At 31.9% G+C, this 19,105-nt stretch overlaps 2 protein-coding genes across 2 annotated transcripts; one reads left to right on the forward strand and one right to left on the reverse strand.

Annotated features, from left to right (window-relative positions):
• Positions 1–1,874: 1,874 nt before the first annotated feature.
• On the forward strand, positions 1,875–6,068 carry LOC100795624 (serine/threonine-protein kinase STN8, chloroplastic). The gene is made up of 5 exons (XM_003551568.5): positions 1,875–2,599; positions 3,146–3,319; positions 3,582–3,986; positions 4,484–4,852; positions 5,442–6,068. Exons 1-4 carry the CDS (start codon positions 2,021–2,023, stop codon positions 4,832–4,834), a joined length of 1,509 nt encoding a protein of 502 aa, XP_003551616.1. The 5' UTR covers positions 1,875–2,020; the 3' UTR covers positions 4,835–4,852; positions 5,442–6,068.
• Positions 6,069–6,185: 117 nt separating this feature from the next.
• Positions 6,186–8,931, reverse strand: LOC100811794 (mannan endo-1,4-beta-mannosidase 6). Its single transcript, XM_003552273.5, has 6 exons — positions 8,737–8,931; positions 8,383–8,656; positions 7,883–8,077; positions 7,546–7,668; positions 7,122–7,333; positions 6,186–6,744 (listed from the first exon to the last, which is right to left on the reverse strand). The coding sequence occupies exons 1-6, from the start codon at positions 8,886–8,888 to the stop codon at positions 6,312–6,314; spliced, it is 1,389 nt and encodes a 462-aa protein (XP_003552321.1). The 5' UTR covers positions 8,889–8,931; the 3' UTR covers positions 6,186–6,311.
• Between the last annotated feature and the right edge of the window lie 10,174 nt (positions 8,932–19,105).

The following is a 19,105-nucleotide window of genomic DNA, read 5'->3' on the forward strand; positions in this document are numbered from 1 at the left end:
AAAAATTATCCATTTTAATTTTTATACATATTATTTTCAATCATTTTTAATTTCTAACAATTAAGCATACATGGAATAAAAGAGGTTTAAAATAATATATATATATATATATATATATATATATATATATATAAGAGATTATTTTTAAATACAACTATAAAAATCAAATAAGTATTTAAACTTAAATAATTTTTATTATATAAATTGTTATAATTAAAAATTATAACAAACAAATACTTTTTAAATATATAGATTATATTATAGGTTTATAATGAATAATTTTAAAAATATTAAAATTTAATTTAGAGATAGACATAAAACGAGATGAAGTATTCACATAAAGATAAAAAAAGAGAGTAATACGATGATTTGATTGAAAGAGAAATTTTTTTATACTTTTGGGAATACTGTGTGAAAAACACCTCCAAGGAAAAGAAAAAAGAATGAGAATGTCTATATTTTTTTTTAACGAAATTGCCTCATTGAAAGAATATGAAAAGTTATAATTTTATTTCTAAGATAGGAGTATCTTATAAAATAATGCTATCTAAATATGTTGGCTGATAATTAAGGGAAAGCTGCAAGTGCATGATCGTCTTTAAGTAATAAAAATTTAAGATGGTATCCATAAGGAGTTAAGGACTTTGGCGTAACAATTAAATGGGGAAGGTTTAAGTTAGACGAGAAAAAAAAATTAGAATGAAAGAGATTAAATTGAAGATAAAGACTTGATTAAGATCAAGCAAATATTTAACGGGTTGCAGTTAATGATAAGAAACTTTCCAGGATTTGGGGTTGATACAATGATTTTCTAAATGATTAATTGTCTTGCGTAATGTCTTATTTGATTACCATTGAAGGAGAAATAACCTAAGATAATCTTTAAGATACATGAACGTATCTAATTGAATTAACTATTAATTATTCTCATAGTGGTTATGTTTAATTAAATTTGTATGTTTTTTTTTTGGTAATTTAACTGATTCTCAAAGGATTAAACCTATTATCGCAGTTTAAAGCCCAAGTCTTTTTTTATAGGTCCAACGATTAAGTTCATTCTTCCCTAAGTGTTTAAGATTGTGCAAAATGACGATCAATCTTCTAACTTGAATAAAATAATAAGAAAAAAATCAAGAGGAGAATCAAATAGACATATAAGCAATTCAATTAAACCAAACAGTCATCAAAGGCTAAGTCCAAACCCTAGAAAAATAGAGTTCTACTTACACAAGTTCATGGTAAAACTCCAAAAAGAAAATAAATAAAGAAAAAAAAAATAGGCTGGAAAACAATTAAAGGGAAAAAAGTTACAAGCCTCAATTCTAAGCTTTTAAAAATTAAAATTAAAATTCTAAATTTTAAGAGACATTAACTAGTAAAAAAAAAATTCAAGGAATAAAAATGGAAAATCTTAAAAAGATAGTAAATCAATTTTTTTTTTAAAAAGTTTTTATTTGCTTGGGTCTTCTCGCTCACTTGTATGATGTTCAATTTTTTCATTTTACTTTATATTTGACTTTAACTCACACTTGTATTACTGGAATCTCTCCCTCAAATATAAATATTCTATATAATAGTCACCCACACAATGATGTAGTAAATTAACTTAAAAATTTTCCGTTACTAATTAACTCTTCAACTTCCAATAAAAATCAAAGAAAGATAATAACAAATGAAGACCCAGATGCCAAACTAACTCCAAATTCCGGTTTTTTATCTCAACCAAAACTAATGGAAGGATACATCTATTTATGAGAAACACAACACTTGATTTCGTTTCTAATTATTATTATTATTATTATTATTATTATGTTAGACTTTCTTGGATCAGGTTTGAGGTGATTCTGAACCTAGAAAATAAACAGAAAAGGCGGATAAAGTAAGGAGGAACAAATGGCCCAAGAGCTACCTACCATGCACGCTGACGTTATTCATTTCTAGCTTCAAGTTTTGTGAGAAACAAAACAACCAACAACAACGTTGCTGAGAGAAAGCATTGTCCTGTTTAGAAATAACGGTCATGGCTTCTCTGCTCTCTACAACTGCAACCACACTTCAACATAATCACACAATCTGCTTCTCCCCTGTCAAACCCACCACCCCAAATACCATTCCCTTCTCAACAAACCGTTGTTTCAAGAACAACTCTGCAAAGTGCAATGCTTTTTTTGATAAATTCCCCAAAGACTTGTTGGAGACCACTTTTCATTTGGACCAGTTCCCTGTCTTCCAATCAGTGATAGTGAAGTTTCAGAATGTAACTGAAGACTTATCAGACGTGCAGAGGTGGGGGCTTGGGATCCTAGCAGGGCTGACATGGGCTTATTTCACCGCGAGGCCCGGTGTTCTCGTCGGCGCCATTGATGCATTCCTCTTGGCTCCTATCCAACTGGTTTTGGACAGTTTATCTGGAAGGAGGAATCTGAAGAGGACTGATTTTCTTGTTGGAGATAAGCTTGGAGAAGGGTCATTTGGTGTTGTTTATTCGGGTGTTTTGGTCCCAAGGAATGTGGATGTGCAAGAGTGGATGCAGAAAAGTGGAAGGGACAAGGTGGCTAAGTTGGATGCCAAATCTAAGGATAAAGTCGTTCTTAAAAAGGTAGCATTAAGATATTCGTTTATTTTCCAATGCTTCTTTAGCCTATGATGGGTCATTGTTGGAATAGTGATGTTATGTTTTATACTTCATTTGAACTGAATCGATGCGATTTGCTGAGCTTGTTTGAGTTGTTTCTTACCAACTCTTTTTTAATCTGCTGTGATCGTTTGTTCCCCTTTGTTTCTGTTAATGTGCTGTGGTGGTTTTGCTGTTATAGGAAGCATGAGGTGCATTTAATTAGAGCCATTCCATCTTACATGAGATAAAATGATTGATGTAGAAGAGTTGAACAGCTCTTGAGGATTATTGATCCTTTTGTTCTTTATTTTTCTCTCTTAATATTTTCTCCTTTTGAAAATAAAGAGAAAATATATATCTAGATGTTGGAATATTTAAATTGAAATCCCAAACTTATGTGCTGACTTTACCTATCAGTATCACCTCATAATTTACATATGATGATGTAATTCATTTTCTTTTTATGTTTTCAATTATAATTGCAAAGCCTGTCAAATGTATTTAAGAGCTGACTGATGGCACATGCAGGTAAAGGTTGGAATTGAAGGAGCAGAGGAATTTGGTGATTTTGAAGAGTGGTTCAATTATAGACTCTCTAGAGCAGCTCCTGAAACATGTGCTAAGTTTCTTGGTAGTTTTGTAGCTGATAAAACCAATTCACAGTTCACAAAAGGTGGAAAATGGCTTGTTTGGAAGTTTGAGGTACTCTACCAAATATTCCTATTAGATAACTACAGCCATAGATGGCCAATGCATGCAACCATGCACCACTTTATTCATGAGTTTTGAAACAATATTGTAATGCTGGTTTTAATTTTTATATGTTGTCATGAATATATTACAAAAAAAAAGTATAGTATTTATTTTAATGGATTGCATAACTTAAAGCATACAGATAAGCTCCAAACATATTTTATATATACCAACTATTCCACCACTAATTGCAGGGTTGTCCACATCACAGGGAGGCCGATCTCTTGCTGATTACATGGCTGATCAAAGCTTCCCTTCAAACTTAGAGTCTATCATGTTTGGACGTGTCTTGCAAGGCGTCGACTCTTCTAAACGAAATGCATTGATCATCAAGCAAATAATGCGCCAGATAATTACATCTCTTAAGAAAATTCACGACATAGGCATTGTACACAGGGATGTTAAGCCTGCCAACTTGGTGGTTACCAAACGGGGGCAGATTAAACTCATTGATTTTGGTGCTGCGACAGACCTTCGAATTGGAAAGAATTATGTTCCTAATCGTACCCCTTTGGATCGTGACTACTGTCCCCCTGAGCTATACGTGTTACCAGAAGAAACACTAAGTCTCCCACCAGAGCCTATTGCAGCTTTCCTTTCACCCATCTTGTGGCAGGTTTTATTTCTATACCTTATTTATGTAGCCAAAATTAAGGTTCTTCTGTAAGGGTGACATTGTGTCATTTTTAGTAAAACTACATAATACTGGCTTCAACATTTGTCAAAGTTAGTTGAAACAGTGTAGAGGCCAAAATATTTTCACAGAATAATGTATAATACTTTGGAGAATGTCAATACCGGAACTCTTAGTTAAGACACTTTGCTTTAGTTATGTTAACTACCTAAATGAATGTTTCAAGAACACATTGACTTAATTAGTTAATTAAGTGCTCTTGTGGCTAGTGTTATTATATTAGAAATATCTTCACTTTCAATTTCTAAATTGCTCAAAGCTCGACTTCTTTTTCCTATGGTTTTTGCATCAGCTAGAATTTCCAAAATTGTGGCATGACTGGCATCGTATAGTAATTAATCTTCATGGAGTCATTTTGTTTAAGTACACACAGTTTTTAATGTGTATGCATTATCCTCTTCCCTGTTTGTTTTTTGCAGTTAAACAGTCCTGATCTGTTTGATATGTATTCTGCCGGGATTGTACTCCTGCAAATGGCAATACCAACCTTAAGGTCTCCAGCTGCTTTGAAGAATTTCAATTTGGAGATAAGAACATGTGGATATGATTTGAACAAATGGAGGGCATCTACTCGCATGAGGTCTGACTTCCAAATTCTTGATAGTGACTCTAGTAGAGGGTGGGACTTAGCAACAAAGCTTATCTCCAAGAGAGGTTCCCAAAGAAGAGGACGCTTATCTGCTGCTGCTGCCTTGAGGCACCCTTATTTCCTTCTGGGTGGGGATCAGGCAGCCGCAGTTCTTTCTAAGTTAAGCTTAAGCACAAAGTGAGCTGCTTACAAATGCTATGTAAGTATATAAGTATATATATATATATATATATATATATATTTTTTTTTTTTTTCCATTTTCTGATTGTTTCATTTTTTACACCTGGCTGATATTTCTGACCATATAAACTTAAGCTTTGAGCAAATCCTAGTTGGCTCCTGAAAATGTGTCTACAGCTGTATGCTTAATAATTAGATTCTCATTTGAAAACATGCTGTCTGTTTGACTTAAATAACAGGATGTGATTGGATCATTTGTGCAAGTAACTTGCACTTTTTATGATTGTCTTTTGCACCATAAGGTGTTATGGACAAACTCTTAAAGAAGAGATCTATCTCATTTGTTATGTTCTTTTGCAATCAAGAAATACAATTTTTTCTTTTCTCTATTTTCTAATCCAGCTTCTTAACAAAATGTGTTGTAAAATTTGTTCATTGAGAAAGTAGTGTCAAATCTAAGATAACATGTTTCTATTGGCCCATGATTACACTGATAATATGCAGGGATAGTATACCTAATTCTTTTTGCTCGTTTGGTGTGAAAGAATCATATTACTGTCAATTGAAGCTTTGTGGCAATGTTATTACAAAACGTCTGTTTCCTTCAGGGGGAGCTCGTATGATATGGATATGATGGCATCCCATCTAAAGGCCAACTAATATATAAAATGGCAAGCAGAAATTCCTAGATTTTGTTCCTTTTTTTTCTCTGTTTAAACCAGAGAACCTCCAGAAAGATCTGAAAGGAAACTTGGTTTCAGTACTATGATACAGAAGGCAAAAGCTACACTTGCTGTCTTGCCAGTCTAAATCTATACCTTCCTTGTTATCTGTCTGTCTATATGATAGAGCATATCCCCTCTCAAAATCAGTGGCTTATTAAAACTCAGGAAGGAGTACTTAGTGGCTTTCAAAGACATAAGCCTTCTCCCATGATTTCTTTCTTCAGAAGGTAAATATTCAGAACTTGGCTGGACATGACCAGTAATACCAAGGAGCTAGACACAAAATAGAACTAAAGGAAGCCACAATCTATTGGCTATTCTGATATGTAAGGTTTACTTATTCCATGAAATTTACTTTCAAGATTGGATGGTTTATTCAATTTCATTTGACACTTCCATTCAACTAGTGCTCTTGAATAAATATTGCTTCTCCATATTCCAGTCTAAAACTTGTGTTTTCCAAATAGGAACGTTATACTCAACACTTATAATGCTACCTTACTTATTTTACCAATGGTCATATAATGATACAAATGTGTATATATTCTTAACGTGAAACAATGAAGAATGTTGTGGTGCTTCTTGTTTAAGATGGTGGTGACCTTGCATGACCATAATGTCGCAACATTCAAATTAAACACATTGTTGATGTTGATATTAATACAAACAAAATTATATGGTGAATCACATATTTATCCATGCATGGTTTTATATGACCTTAGCATTACAATTCGAAACTTTCCACATATGGTGTCACAGTTCGTCACGATAGAGTATTTCCTCCAACAATTTCTTCTTCTTACAACCCCAATTGCATTTAGTGTTGCACAAGGAATTAAACAGTGCAAGCCTAGTGGATTGAAGTTGTATAATGCCTGAGGTGGAAGGGGATTTTGAGAGAACAATTGCATACCCATCATCCATGTTATCGGTTCCATCAGGAAAAAATTGCCACAAAAGGCTTCCAGCCCCACTCCCCCCTTTCTTTGTGGAGTTTAGGATGGTACTGTACACAGTGCTTATAACTGTGTCTCTATATGATGAATTGTAGCCAGGGTCTTTGGAAGATACACCAAACTCAGCAAAAACAACTGGCATTCCAAGATACTTTTCAGCATCCTCTATGTGGGCTTCCATCCATGATTTTATAAATGGGATATGTGTATCAGCAATTTGTTGTGAAATCCTTCAACCAGGTAATTGATTGAGTTAGGAAATGTAGTATATGTATGACAAAAAACATCATCAATAAAAATATTAGTGTTTGCATCAGACTAGACTAATGTGCACATGCATATGAATGCAATATTGATATAAAGTAACACTGCATAAGAACTTAATTTAAATGCATTAAGTGTAAAGGGTTTTTGTCATCCAATCACAATTATGGTAAGTTATACCTTAAAAGTCAAACTTAAAATGATTTTTTTTAATTGACAGTATAAAAATCTTTATATTGACAGCATATGAAAATTAAACTCTTTACATAAATGGTTGGGACAAGTATGTTTTATGGCAACCTCACATTTTTAATAAAACAACAGCATTGCTGAACAAACTTACCAAGAGTCAGCATATATGTGAACAGAAGCGAAGTCCACTCCAAGAACCAGGTGGTTTCTGATAAAATCAGTTCCAACCTGTGTAGCATATGTGTTGGGATTGAACTGAGTTCTCTGAGGTGTTGATGGGCCATAAAATCCTTCTACTCCAACCTCCACTAGGTGCTTTGGATCAATTTTCTTCACATGGAATGCCATTTCTTGTATCCAATCCTAGAATACATGTTCAAGTAAGTATTTGAGTTTAGCAGACTATGTGACATCATGGAAAGAACTGACTACTAGAGAATGCAATTGTTCAGTGTGATGTGATTATATGACATCACAAAATGTGTTATATATTTTAGTTTCAATACCACAAGAGTCAAGACTCTAGACCCTTCCCTTGGGTTATGGAAGCCAGAAGAAGTTTTCAAGGGACAAACCTGTAACTTGTCACCCGTGGGATCTGAGGTGCAACGAGGCTCATTCATCAACTCCCAAGCGAAAATTGTTGGATCTTCCTTATAAGTGATGTTTGTGAATGTGTTAACTCTATTGAGCACAGTCTACACAGTGGAAACAGTATTGAAACCAACTTAGTATTCAGGAATTAATCAAAAAGAAAAATAATAACATAATAAAACAGCAGTCCTTATCAGATATAATTCCCAGGTAGTTTTAGTTGTTGGAATATATAACAAAACAAACTTTAACTCTAGTGTCCAATTGAAAGTAACCAATGGTGGTTTTGACCTGTTGCATTAATTTAAAGGAACTTGCCTTAACATGGGCCTTGTAGTAGCTTCTAAGAGTTGGATGTGAGAAGAAGTCATCATCAGAGGTCAAGTTAAGGCCAGCAGCATTGCCCCATTTCACATATTGTGCTTTGCCTCCATATGCCTCCCAGTTGTTGGCCAATGATAAGATAAGCCTGATTTTGTATTTCTTTGCTTCACTTACCACAAAGTCCAAAGCCTGTGACTCACCAATAGTAAAAAGGAAAAGAGTGCTAATTAACTGCACTGATAACTAATAGCTTTGAAGTTTGATTGTACCATTATCTGATTTCAATTACCATAGTAAAACTTACACAAGCAAACAATTCATAATTGTTGGGGTCTAACTCATTTAACATGCTTCAATAAGAAGTAAATACTAGAGAAGTTAAAATTATAATGGTGTGTGGGGTTTTAAATATAAATGATATTTTATGTTGTAAACTGTATAACAAGTTAGTGTAGTATTACACAAAATAATAAAATAAATAAATAAAGGAGCACCTTGAAAACTTCTTCATCATAAACTGATGGGGATTTCTGTAGGGCCCTCCACTGCCCATCATTGAATGCCCAAGTCCTACAAACTGTCATACCAACTGAGGATGCTTGTTTGAACACCTCAGTGACCTTTCCTCTGGTGGACTCATCTGCAGCAAATACCATAAGCCAATATGTGTTGAATCCATTGACATAGAAAGGCTTGTCATTCACCACAAAATGGTTTCCCTTCTTTTGCACCATCTGCCAATCATCATCTTTCATGCCCCTCATTTCACTGGAAACATCAAACATATGTAAGTGCCAAGTGAAGATAAGATATAATAACTAGAGATGAAACGGATTTCAAATACATACTCATAATTAGAGAGAGAATTTTCCATTTCATTTTGGTCTTCTTTGAGTCCTTCCTCATCCTTCATACTGTCACCAAGTGCATTGGAACTTAAATTTTTAGTAAGCATCAAAAGAAGAATCAAAGAAATAATGCGTACTCCAAATCTCTCCATTGAGCTTTGTTAGCTAGCCACGGTGTCTATGTGCTCCTTTGAACCATAATATATATGTGAGCATCTCAAGTTTTCCTCCATAGAAATGTGTCAAATACAGAAGAGTAGTGTGCAAGTGGAGATCATGTTTTTACACTACCTTTTAAGCAAAGAAAATTCTCTATTCCATTGTTGAGCAATGGATAGACAAGGTAATTAAAGGGTAGGAGGAAAGTTGCATATACTTCACGTCTTCACCCCCTAACTCTTTAAGGTAAGTTCAAGTGGGTTCCACTAATTTGATATCGGTATACAGAGAGGCTTTGTTAGATTTGAACTAGTTGCTTTTGGCATTATAGGAATCATGTTAAGATTGTTAAAGCATTAAATTACAGATTAAACATATACATAGGATAATCTAGTACAAGGTGCTGATAATCAATTTCTAGTTGTGATGTCTCCATCACATACATTTTTGGAAGAACTTCATGATAAGAATTTGTCCAATGAAGAAAATAAATGAGCATACTGTGTGGTCTCTTCCTTGCTAAAGTAAAAACTGCTTGGAGGAAGGAGGATGTTGTTTCTTTGATCAAGAGGGGTTAGAGTAGAAGAGATACAAAAGAAGGGTCGGTATGAATTGACACTTTTCGTTATCATTATCATGTGATGCTTATACTTCACCCACCCACCTGTGATATATTTTGATATATAAAGTATAAACAAATGTCCTCCTTCAAAGTCAACAAAATTCTAACTGGTGGTGCTTGTGCTAGTTATTCCCTCAGTCCTATTTTGGTATGTGATTAGTAAATTAGATTTATGTGAGAAGTTATATTTATATATAAAATCTAATTTCTTAATTTTTCAGATTATTTTTAGGAACTAATACTGACACCAATTCCAACTATTTACAACAGAATTAGTAAGATTGAAGGTTGAAACCTCCGCTCATCTTTTTGGGATAAAATAAATGTAAATATTTTTGTAAGTATTTATTGGGAGTGGAGTTTTTTCTTATCTAGAACTGGAAATCATCCACTCCCCCTATATTTTAGAAAGGAAAAAACAATACTATTTACTACATAATGAGATCTATTCGTTCTATGTAGATGTGGGAATGGCATGATCAAATTGCTTCAAACTACCAAACGATCAGATTTTGATCAACTTAAGCCAATTAAGCAATTGCCCGTTCATATAGAGCCTTCCAATGCTCCCGTTCAAATTCAATTAACTGATTGTGAGTTATGAATTTCAAAAAGGGAAGAAGAAGAAGAGAAAAAAAAAACATTTGCGTAAACTGGTTTATTGATTCAAGTTGGATTAATTTGATAAGATAGTTTTACTTCAAGTCAATGGTAAATAAACATTAATTATATTCTCTTCTGACTTTGAACGTTTTTCTCAGTCTAGAAGAGTTAAATGCGTCATCCAGTTATGACTATAATAATATAGCTCAACTTATATAATCAATCTAAGAAACCACATGAACATCACGGGAGTCTAGTATGGTTAACTAAATATCAATATTCAATAATTGTATATTTTGCCGATAAAAAAATTAATCACATACTTTTTTTTTATTCTCTAGAATCAAGGAATTTGCAACACTTTTTCAAATAAATAAAAAATATTTTAGTCCCTAAAATTTTAAAAAATATATAATTTTAAAGAATTATAATTTTGGGGTATGATTTTTTTCTTTCTCTCTTCTGTTCAACGTTCTCTTAAGTTAACAAAATTATGTTCAGAAACTAAAGTTTAAAATATTTTGAAAATTTAAGGATGAAAACCAATTGTTTTTAAAGTCGGAGATTAAAACCAAAAATAAAATATTTTTCAGGAAAAAAAAACTATTAAACCCAATATATAGTATACGTGATTTAAAGGATATGAAAAAAAAAGTAAACTAAATAAACAAGAATTGCCTCTTGCATGTCATTCAAGAGCTTTAAAAGTACCCTTTATGTAACATCAACATCAATTATATATGAAGTTAGAATAATAGTTATGCCAGCATAAAAAAAATAGTTATGCAAGAAAAAGCAAGTGGCACGGTTTCTTTGAAAGAAACACAACTCAACACAAGTCACCCACACAAAAGAAACAAATACTATAAAGGGGGAGACAACAAGAGATTGAAATGAACATATGAAAAAAAAAAAGAACAAAAGATATAAAAAAGACGATAGGAAGATTTGGGAAGTCAAATATGCATCCTTAACTATGAAATTCCAAAGGAGGGGTGCATCCTCGAATCATACTATTTGGCTGTATTATGAGTAGGGTTCACCATCATACTACATGGCTGCCATTATTGAGGCATTATTATATTTCTTTATATTGGATTTGGATTGAAATATAATCAACAAATGAAACTTATCAAGTATGCATGTTTGAATTAACTGATATAAATTATTTTAATATAATAATTTGAGTTAAGTTTTCGATAACAATAAGTAGTCGTAATTAGATTCAATGATTAAATATTAGAGAAAAAATAATTATATACTTTACACCGTCATCTCATTACAATTTTTTGTGTATGATAAATTTGTTTACACTTTTACAATAATTATAATAGTTCTACCGGTTTGTGATTAAAACCCTTATTATTATTTAAAAAAAGTTCAAGTTTTAAATGAGTAGTATGGTCAAATTTTTAGTTTAAATTTATTATCACTTATGTATAATAATTTTATCAAATTCGAATGAAATAATCGAATAATTATAAAATTAAATGAGTTTTTAGCTTATTTAAAAAAAGTAATTAATTGAATTTTGTCTTAAATTTGTTGGCAACACCGGTAACCGATGAAATAAAAATCTGATCGGGAGTATTGTGCTGGATGAGGATGCATATATGTAGTGATTTGGGATGCATCTTTGGATGGAAAATATTCTGCCAAAACTGCCTACGGCAGAGTGGTTTAGATGTTAATGGAAGTTGGTATGGTCTCTCCAAATACCAGAAAATATCATGTTTCTGAATGGATATAAGAGTCAACTGTACAGGAACCAATGGGGTAATCTTTGCTGTTGTTTGCGGGTATATTTGGTAGGCAAGAAACGTGGACATTTTTCAAGACATTGTGTGGAGCTGTGTAGTCGCTCAAATTCATGGACTTCTCCGAGTTATGAAGAATCTTACAATCTTACAATCTTAAAATATGAATTTAATTTAGATCTAATTTATCTCTAAAAGTTAACTCATTAAGTGAATATTCATCCACTTACTTATTCTATTTTAACTTTATCTCTAACCAATGTGGTATTTGAACTTTTTCCAATACTATCCTCCTCCACATGCTTTGAAGTTAAACATAGATGGGAGTTCTTTTGGAAACACTAGAAGGTCTGGTTTTCGCAGAGTAATCAAGGATTCAAATGCAAATTGGGTTATTGATTACTTAGGTTATTGTGGAATTGTGACACCCTCTACTCCGACATATATATAAATAAATAAAATATATAAAAAACCGATAAACAAATTCACGTGAATAAAAAATTCACATTTACTTCACTATTATCAATTAAAACTTATTATAAACATATTCGGCTCAAAATAAGGTCGTCAAAATTTACAAAAATATTTTGTTAAAACAGTGAGGTAAAATAAAATAGACTAACATCATGCAATTAATATAAAAATTTATGTCTCAACGTCACATCCTATCAGAGTATTGTGTCCCGACGTCCTTCAGCACAAGGTTCCTTAAAGCAATTCACCTAGTCATCTATACCCCCGAACACAAAGTTCAAGATCATCACAGGATTCAAACACAAATAACGCACGGGGAGTGAGTTATCACATTTCTAACTAATAGAGAGAAATAAGATGACATGTAGGTATAAATATCATATAAACAAAATAAAACTTACTTAAACATAGCTCACACACTTCACCCTTTTGTCGCCCAACATCACATCACGACACAACACATTTCATTCATTTTCACAATATTCACGTACTCAAGGGTCAAAACACAATATCATCAAGTCAATCAATATCGATCAATACACAAGCGTTATGTAACATATACACTAAGACTCAACCCTATATGTAATGTGGTATCATGCCAGTGAAAAACCATGTCGGACGCCTAGGAGTACATGACAAGACAAACCACATACTAGCAAGTCAGGTCACTCTCACTAGGTAAGATCATAGGAAGACCAGTCAGGGTCATGGTGTTTTGCGAGAATGCTCCAACCATATGGGATCAACATAGGCTTAAATGAGCACTCAAACCGGGTGACCCCTAAGGCCTACACTCCGAAGAGTCCGTCAGGGTCTCTCCTTCATGATTCAGGTCCAACCCAGAAAACATTTTAGCACATAGACTCTATCTATGAACTGTACAAAACACACGACTCCTCAATTGTTCTCAAATAGTTTATCTCGTCGCCCTTAAAGGGTCTTAGCATTAACTCGTCGCCCTTAAAGAGACTTAACATTAACTCGTCGTCTTTAAAGAGTCTTAGCATTAACTCATCGCCCTTAAAGGGACTTAGCATTAACTTGTCGCCCTTAAAAGAACTTAGCATTAACTTGTTTCCCTTAAAGAGACTTATAGTCGTGTGATTGTACAATTCATAGTTCACAATTCAATACACACAACATCTCAATCACATACATACACAATTTATCACATACACTCGATCTCAATCACAATAACACGTTATCACACCTTATGAATCATATACACTTTACCTATGAACTATGCAATACACACAACTACTCAATTGTTTTCAAAATCATTTTAACTCGTCGGGTTCCCACAGTGGATCCCATCACAATACTCGTCGCCCTTAAAAGGTCTTACAGTTGTATGATTGTATAGTTCATAACTCACAACTCGATACACACATATCATCCCAATACATATGTATTTCATCATTCATCACATGTTCAATTTATTACATACTCACAATTTGAATCACCATTTCACAATCTCAATATAACAATTTGTACAAAAAGTTTATCAAAACTTGGGGAGTATAACCCCTCAAATAATTTCACACAATTATATCAAAATCAATTAATCCAAATTATAGGTATAAAAAATGAAAACACCAATAGCACTCAATTTTATCAACCAATTCGCATCATAACATCAATATTGTATTTATAATCATAAAGGAAAAAATTATAATTCAATAAACATCCCAAAATAAACCCAATTTAATTTTCTAAGGATTCCTACACATGTTCATTCTAACTAGGGATGAGAATAGGTCAGGTCAGGCCAGGCTTTAAAAGCCTGAGCCTAACCTACGATTAATTTTTGAGGCCTGAGCCTGGCCTATAGCCTATTAAAGGCTTTTATTTTGGCTCGGCCTGGTCTTTTTAAAAGCCTGGCCTGGTAGTCTATTTAAAAGCCTATTTAAAAATCTTCTTCACATTAAATCTTTAATATTCCTAGTTATTTTTACCAAAAAAAAAAATAACACACCTTCTATAATAGGCTAAACAAGGCCTTAATATATAATTTGCCTTAATTTTTAATCTAACGTTAATTTAGTTGATAGTCCTAAAAATATATTAATAATATAAATAGAAATCACCAAATGATATGAAATAATCTAAAACAAAAGAAAACCTCATACTTGAGGTAGTATCATTCAAGTCTATCAAACCAACATATTAATTATTACAACCAAAAAATAAAGCCTACATCTCCATTCTATTTGAACAGAACTGGTACATAAAATATCTACCAATAAAATTAATAGTAACGTCATTTTACCATTAGCTCCTCCATATTCACCATAAGATAGGATATGATAGGATATGATTTTTGTATAAGAACGTAATAGGATATGATAAGATATGATTTTTATTTGCTCTATAATACAAGAATGTAATAAAATAAAAAGGAAACCTAATAGGAATAGAAAAGGAAACTGTTAACAGAAATAGGAAAACTAATAAAAATAATGAGCAATATAAAGGAATACATGACTCACACCTTGTAATTAAAATTTTACTTAATTATAAGAATGAAGTCTGCTAATTTTTTAAAAAAATAATATTAATTGTACCCAAAAAATAATATATATATATATATATATATATATATAGGCCGGCCTATCAGGCTTATAAGGCTTTTTAATAAGTCTAAGCCTGACCTATTTAATTTAATAGACTTTTAAAAAAGCCTAAGCCTAGCCTTTTAATTAAATAGGTCAGGTCATACCAGACTTTATGTAGGCCAGGTCGTAAGTCCCTGTAGGCCGACCTAGCCTATTCCCACCCCTAATTCTAACCCTAATTGCAATAAACTCGTCTCTTACCTCTAAGCGGGCTCACGTGTCTTCCGATAGCGATAGCAACATCTCTAACAAGTTCCTGAGATTCCTCAATTTTTTCCTCTGATAGAGTCCCAAACATCAGAGAGAAAGAGAAGGGATTGAAGCCTCCATTTGTACTGTTTTCGTGCAATGCATCTTTCTCCATACAAAGATATTATTTTGCAATCCCAACAGTAAAGTCGTTCGGAAATGAATTCCGAACCACATATCAAAATTTGACGACAATCCAACGATTAACCAATCCGGGATCATAGTTTTACCGAGACCGTTTTGGATTTCTGTGGGAAAATAAAAGACTACGATGCGAAAGGCATTTCTCTCAGCTCATACATGATTTCAAAATTCTCAACGGTAAGAATGCTCGAAATTGGGTTTCGAACCTGGTGTTTAAATTTCACGACGATCCAACAGTGAATAAGTCCGAAATCGTCATTTTTTTGAGACATGTTTGGTCGTCTGCGGGAAAGAAAGGGTTTTGGAAGGAAGAAAATAAAAAAACGAGATTAAGAGACAGTGGAGGCTAAGGAGTCAGAAAACTGGTCTAACATGTCGTTATTTATACCTAGGATACTTACAACTTATTATTTACTCTATTTATTTATTTATTATTTTATAAAAATAAACTCTATTTTATTTCTTATCAAATAAGTAAATCAAATATATATATATATATATATATATATATATATATATATATTTTCCTTGAACCAATATTTTATTACAATTATTTTTCTTTATTTATTTAATTATAAAACTTCATTGTTCTCTGAAACTTTATTATTTATTTATTTATTACTAAAAAAATTTTAATTTATTTACGAGAAAAATTAGATGTTACAGGAACTACAACAAATTTAATTGCTGAACTTCATGCAATTTGGCAAGGTCTTCAGTTAATTAGCTCACAATAGGTTTCACTCTCATAATTTGTGAATCAGATTCAACAGCAGCTTTGGGAATGATAAGGAATGATTGTTGCACTACTCATCGATCCTCAGGCGGTGCTGGTCCATAAAATCACAACTCTTTCAACGAGAATGCATGTCATTTTTCAGCATATATTAAGAGAAGGCAATCAGAATAGCTTGCTAAGAAGGGTGCTACAAAGACAATTGCTTTGGAGATATATGATATATCCCTTATGTCCTTCGGAACTGTCCACTCTTTTGTTTGCAGATTCCATAGGGACTGTCTTTCTAAGACAGTAGCTTTGTTCTTTTTCGTTTCTGTTGCTTAGCTTTTCTCATCTATAAAAAAAAAAAGTTAGCTTATTTGAATAATTGAGTCTGAAGTTTGAATTTATTTATTTAATTAAACAAATGAGTTTGATTGAATCTTTAACCAATTAAGCTCAAATAATTTGTTTATTTACACCTCTTCTCATAAATCAAATTCTATATTATTAATTAAGCTAAAACAACTACACACTCCATATACACTCGATTATTAATATTTTGTAATTTGTTTCCTACCTAGGATTATTTTTTAATTCCACATTTACTAGTATTTTATGATTTGTTTTCTTACTTAAGGTTATTTCTTAATTTGCATGTTGAGCCATTTACTTCCTTGTTTATTTAGGATTATTAGTATAAAGAGGCATATGGAAGTGTTTTGTAATTTGTTTCCTACCTAGCTAGGATTATTTTTTAATTCCACATTTACTAGTATTTTATGATTTGTTTTCTTACTTAAGGTTATTTCTTAATTTGCATGTTGAGCTATTTACTTCCTTGTTTATTTAGGATTATTAGTATAAAGAGGCATATGGAAGTGTTCGCAAAATTGAGAGGACAAAAGAAACGAGAGATGAAAGAAAATGTCGCGAGGGAGAAAGTTTCTTAAAGATTGAAAAGAAGAAGAGGAATACGTAGGAGGAGAGCTCTTGCATCATTGTAATTAAGTACCAAGTATGAATGGGAGAAACCACTGTGCAAAATTAAAGGTGCTGAAAGGAATCTGGTTGAAGAAAAGTGTCAAAGTGAATGCAAAGACATTGTAAACAAGATTTACAGGAAAGAGATAGATCAACTTAGAGTTAATTTATGTTGCTGAGCAAAACAAAACTTAAGAGTTTATGTTTTCAATTACAACAAGAGGTATGATTCTTAAATCATCTTTGCATTCTATTTTCTGGTATAATAGTATATCTTAGAATCATGTAATGACATTTATATATATACAATTTTATTAATTTTCTGAAAAAAAATATATTCTAAAGCACAAATATTGAACCAATATTATAATTTCTAATACAAATTTTGATCTCTTCTCTCCCTGTGTTGTGTATTTCACACCTACCCATTCAAAAGACTAAATATATTTTTCAACTATCTTACACTGCCATTGATTTATCTTCTTAATTGTTTATCCATTTCAGATTAAAAGTAATTTTATATCATAATTTAAATTATTTATTATAATATAGTTTATACACTGAAAAATATTTTCGTGTTATAAATTTTAATTACATAAAAATATACATTTATTCCTAAACTAAAATATTATTTCAACTATAAATTATTTGCCACGACTGAACGGACAATTCCTAATTTCCTATAAGTTTTGTTTTTCTTTTGGGCAGTTAAAGTTGAAATTCAAGAGGAGAGGACAATTGGAAAATTTTACAATGTAAAACAAATAAGTCACAAATTTGAAGAAGAACTTATGGTAAAATAGATTTTTTTGGAACAGAAAAAAAATTAAGAAAATCAAAGAATTGATAACAAAATTTAGTGATGAAAATTACTTTTTTGTCAATAATGTTAGAGTAACCAAAATTTTAGTGACGATTTTTTAAAAAATTAATATAAATTATTGTATTCTCTGTTTTAAAATTTGTAGTAAATTATTATAAATTAAACTATAATTACATAATAACCCATAATTAGAACCAAATTCAACAACTTCAAATCATAACCATTAGTTTATTGTTCAAAAACAAAACCCTCCCCATCATCTTTCCTAGTATAATTTCCACCGACTACTCTACAGTCCAGATAGTTCTTACTAACCAAAAACATTGGTGAATAAAATATTGGGATATCCTTATCCTCTGATTTCATTAATCATGCATTGGTCAAAAAGGAAATCAAAGTCCCACTTTGTGGTCCTCTTCTGTGTACAATTTTTGTTGTTGTTATTTTGTCATCCCCACACCAGAACCTTCACTTTTGAAATACAAACATTAGTTTCTAATTTTCAATGTTAACCAATAATAACAATAATTTCCTAAAACAATAAAAGTCATATTCTATAATAATAGACACGATGGAGATGTTACTCAAATTAAGCACTGCAATTCTGCATGTGAAATGAAATTGAGCTGCATGATGAGTGTACAACACACACCAAGCTTATTGATGAGTCTAATTTAATTGGTTGAATCCGTTTTCACATATTAAAAAAAACACAAACCAAGTTTCTTGGTTTTGTTTTCAACCTATTCCAAATAGACCTTAGATTGAGGTACACATTAATGGACATTATTGTTGAACTTATATGGAGGATGATGCAACTTAATTGTCTTTTTTCATTTTCTTTTTCATTCAAGAAAATTACCATTGTTATTCATAGTCCAGCAGATAGGGGATGGATATAAGTATCAAAATTCACATGTACTAAACCTCATAATGCCGAGAGAAACTGTTATATGGTATAAGATTCTTATGTTTTAATATCATAGGAATATATCTCTGTTGGTTAAACAGAATTATTATAAATCGTTGGTACGGACAAAAAATTCTTTTGTTTTATTTAAATTTTACGAGACATATATAAGTTTTTCTTTTTGTGTTTCTAAATAAATTGATCACTATAATATATCCTGTCAAAAAAAAATCTCTATAATATATCACATGAAAAATGGTCAAGACCATAGTAGTAAACAACGTAATAATTTCTTGCGGTCAAATTATATG

Source organism: Glycine max, chromosome 18 (assembly GCF_000004515.6).
Source record: "Glycine max cultivar Williams 82 chromosome 18, Glycine_max_v4.0, whole genome shotgun sequence".
In the NCBI taxonomy this organism is placed as follows: domain Eukaryota; kingdom Viridiplantae; phylum Streptophyta; class Magnoliopsida; order Fabales; family Fabaceae; genus Glycine; species Glycine max.

What these genes read in the sequence shown, in the direction of transcription:
- LOC100795624 (XM_003551568.5), top strand. Translation starts at nt 2,021, where the DNA reads ATGGCTTCTCTGCTCTCTACAACTGCAACCACACTTCAACATAATCAC. An exon ending in ATAAAGTCGTTCTTAAAAAG is followed by an intron (nt 2,600 to 3,145) that starts GTAGCATTAAGA and finishes TGGCACATGCAG; the next exon opens with GTAAAGGTTGGAATTGAAGG. An exon ending in TTTCACCCATCTTGTGGCAG is followed by an intron (nt 3,987 to 4,483) that starts GTTTTATTTCTA and finishes TGTTTTTTGCAG; the next exon opens with TTAAACAGTCCTGATCTGTT.
- LOC100811794 (XM_003552273.5), bottom strand. Translation starts at nt 8,888, where the DNA reads ATGGAGAGATTTGGAGTACGCATTATTTCTTTGATTCTTCTTTTGATG. An exon ending in ATGATGAAGAAGTTTTCAAG is followed by an intron (nt 8,078 to 8,382) that starts GTGCTCCTTTAT and finishes GGTGAGTCACAG; the next exon opens with GCTTTGGACTTTGTGGTAAG. An exon ending in ACTACAAGGCCCATGTTAAG is followed by an intron (nt 7,669 to 7,882) that starts GCAAGTTCCTTT and finishes TCCACTGTGTAG; the next exon opens with ACTGTGCTCAATAGAGTTAA.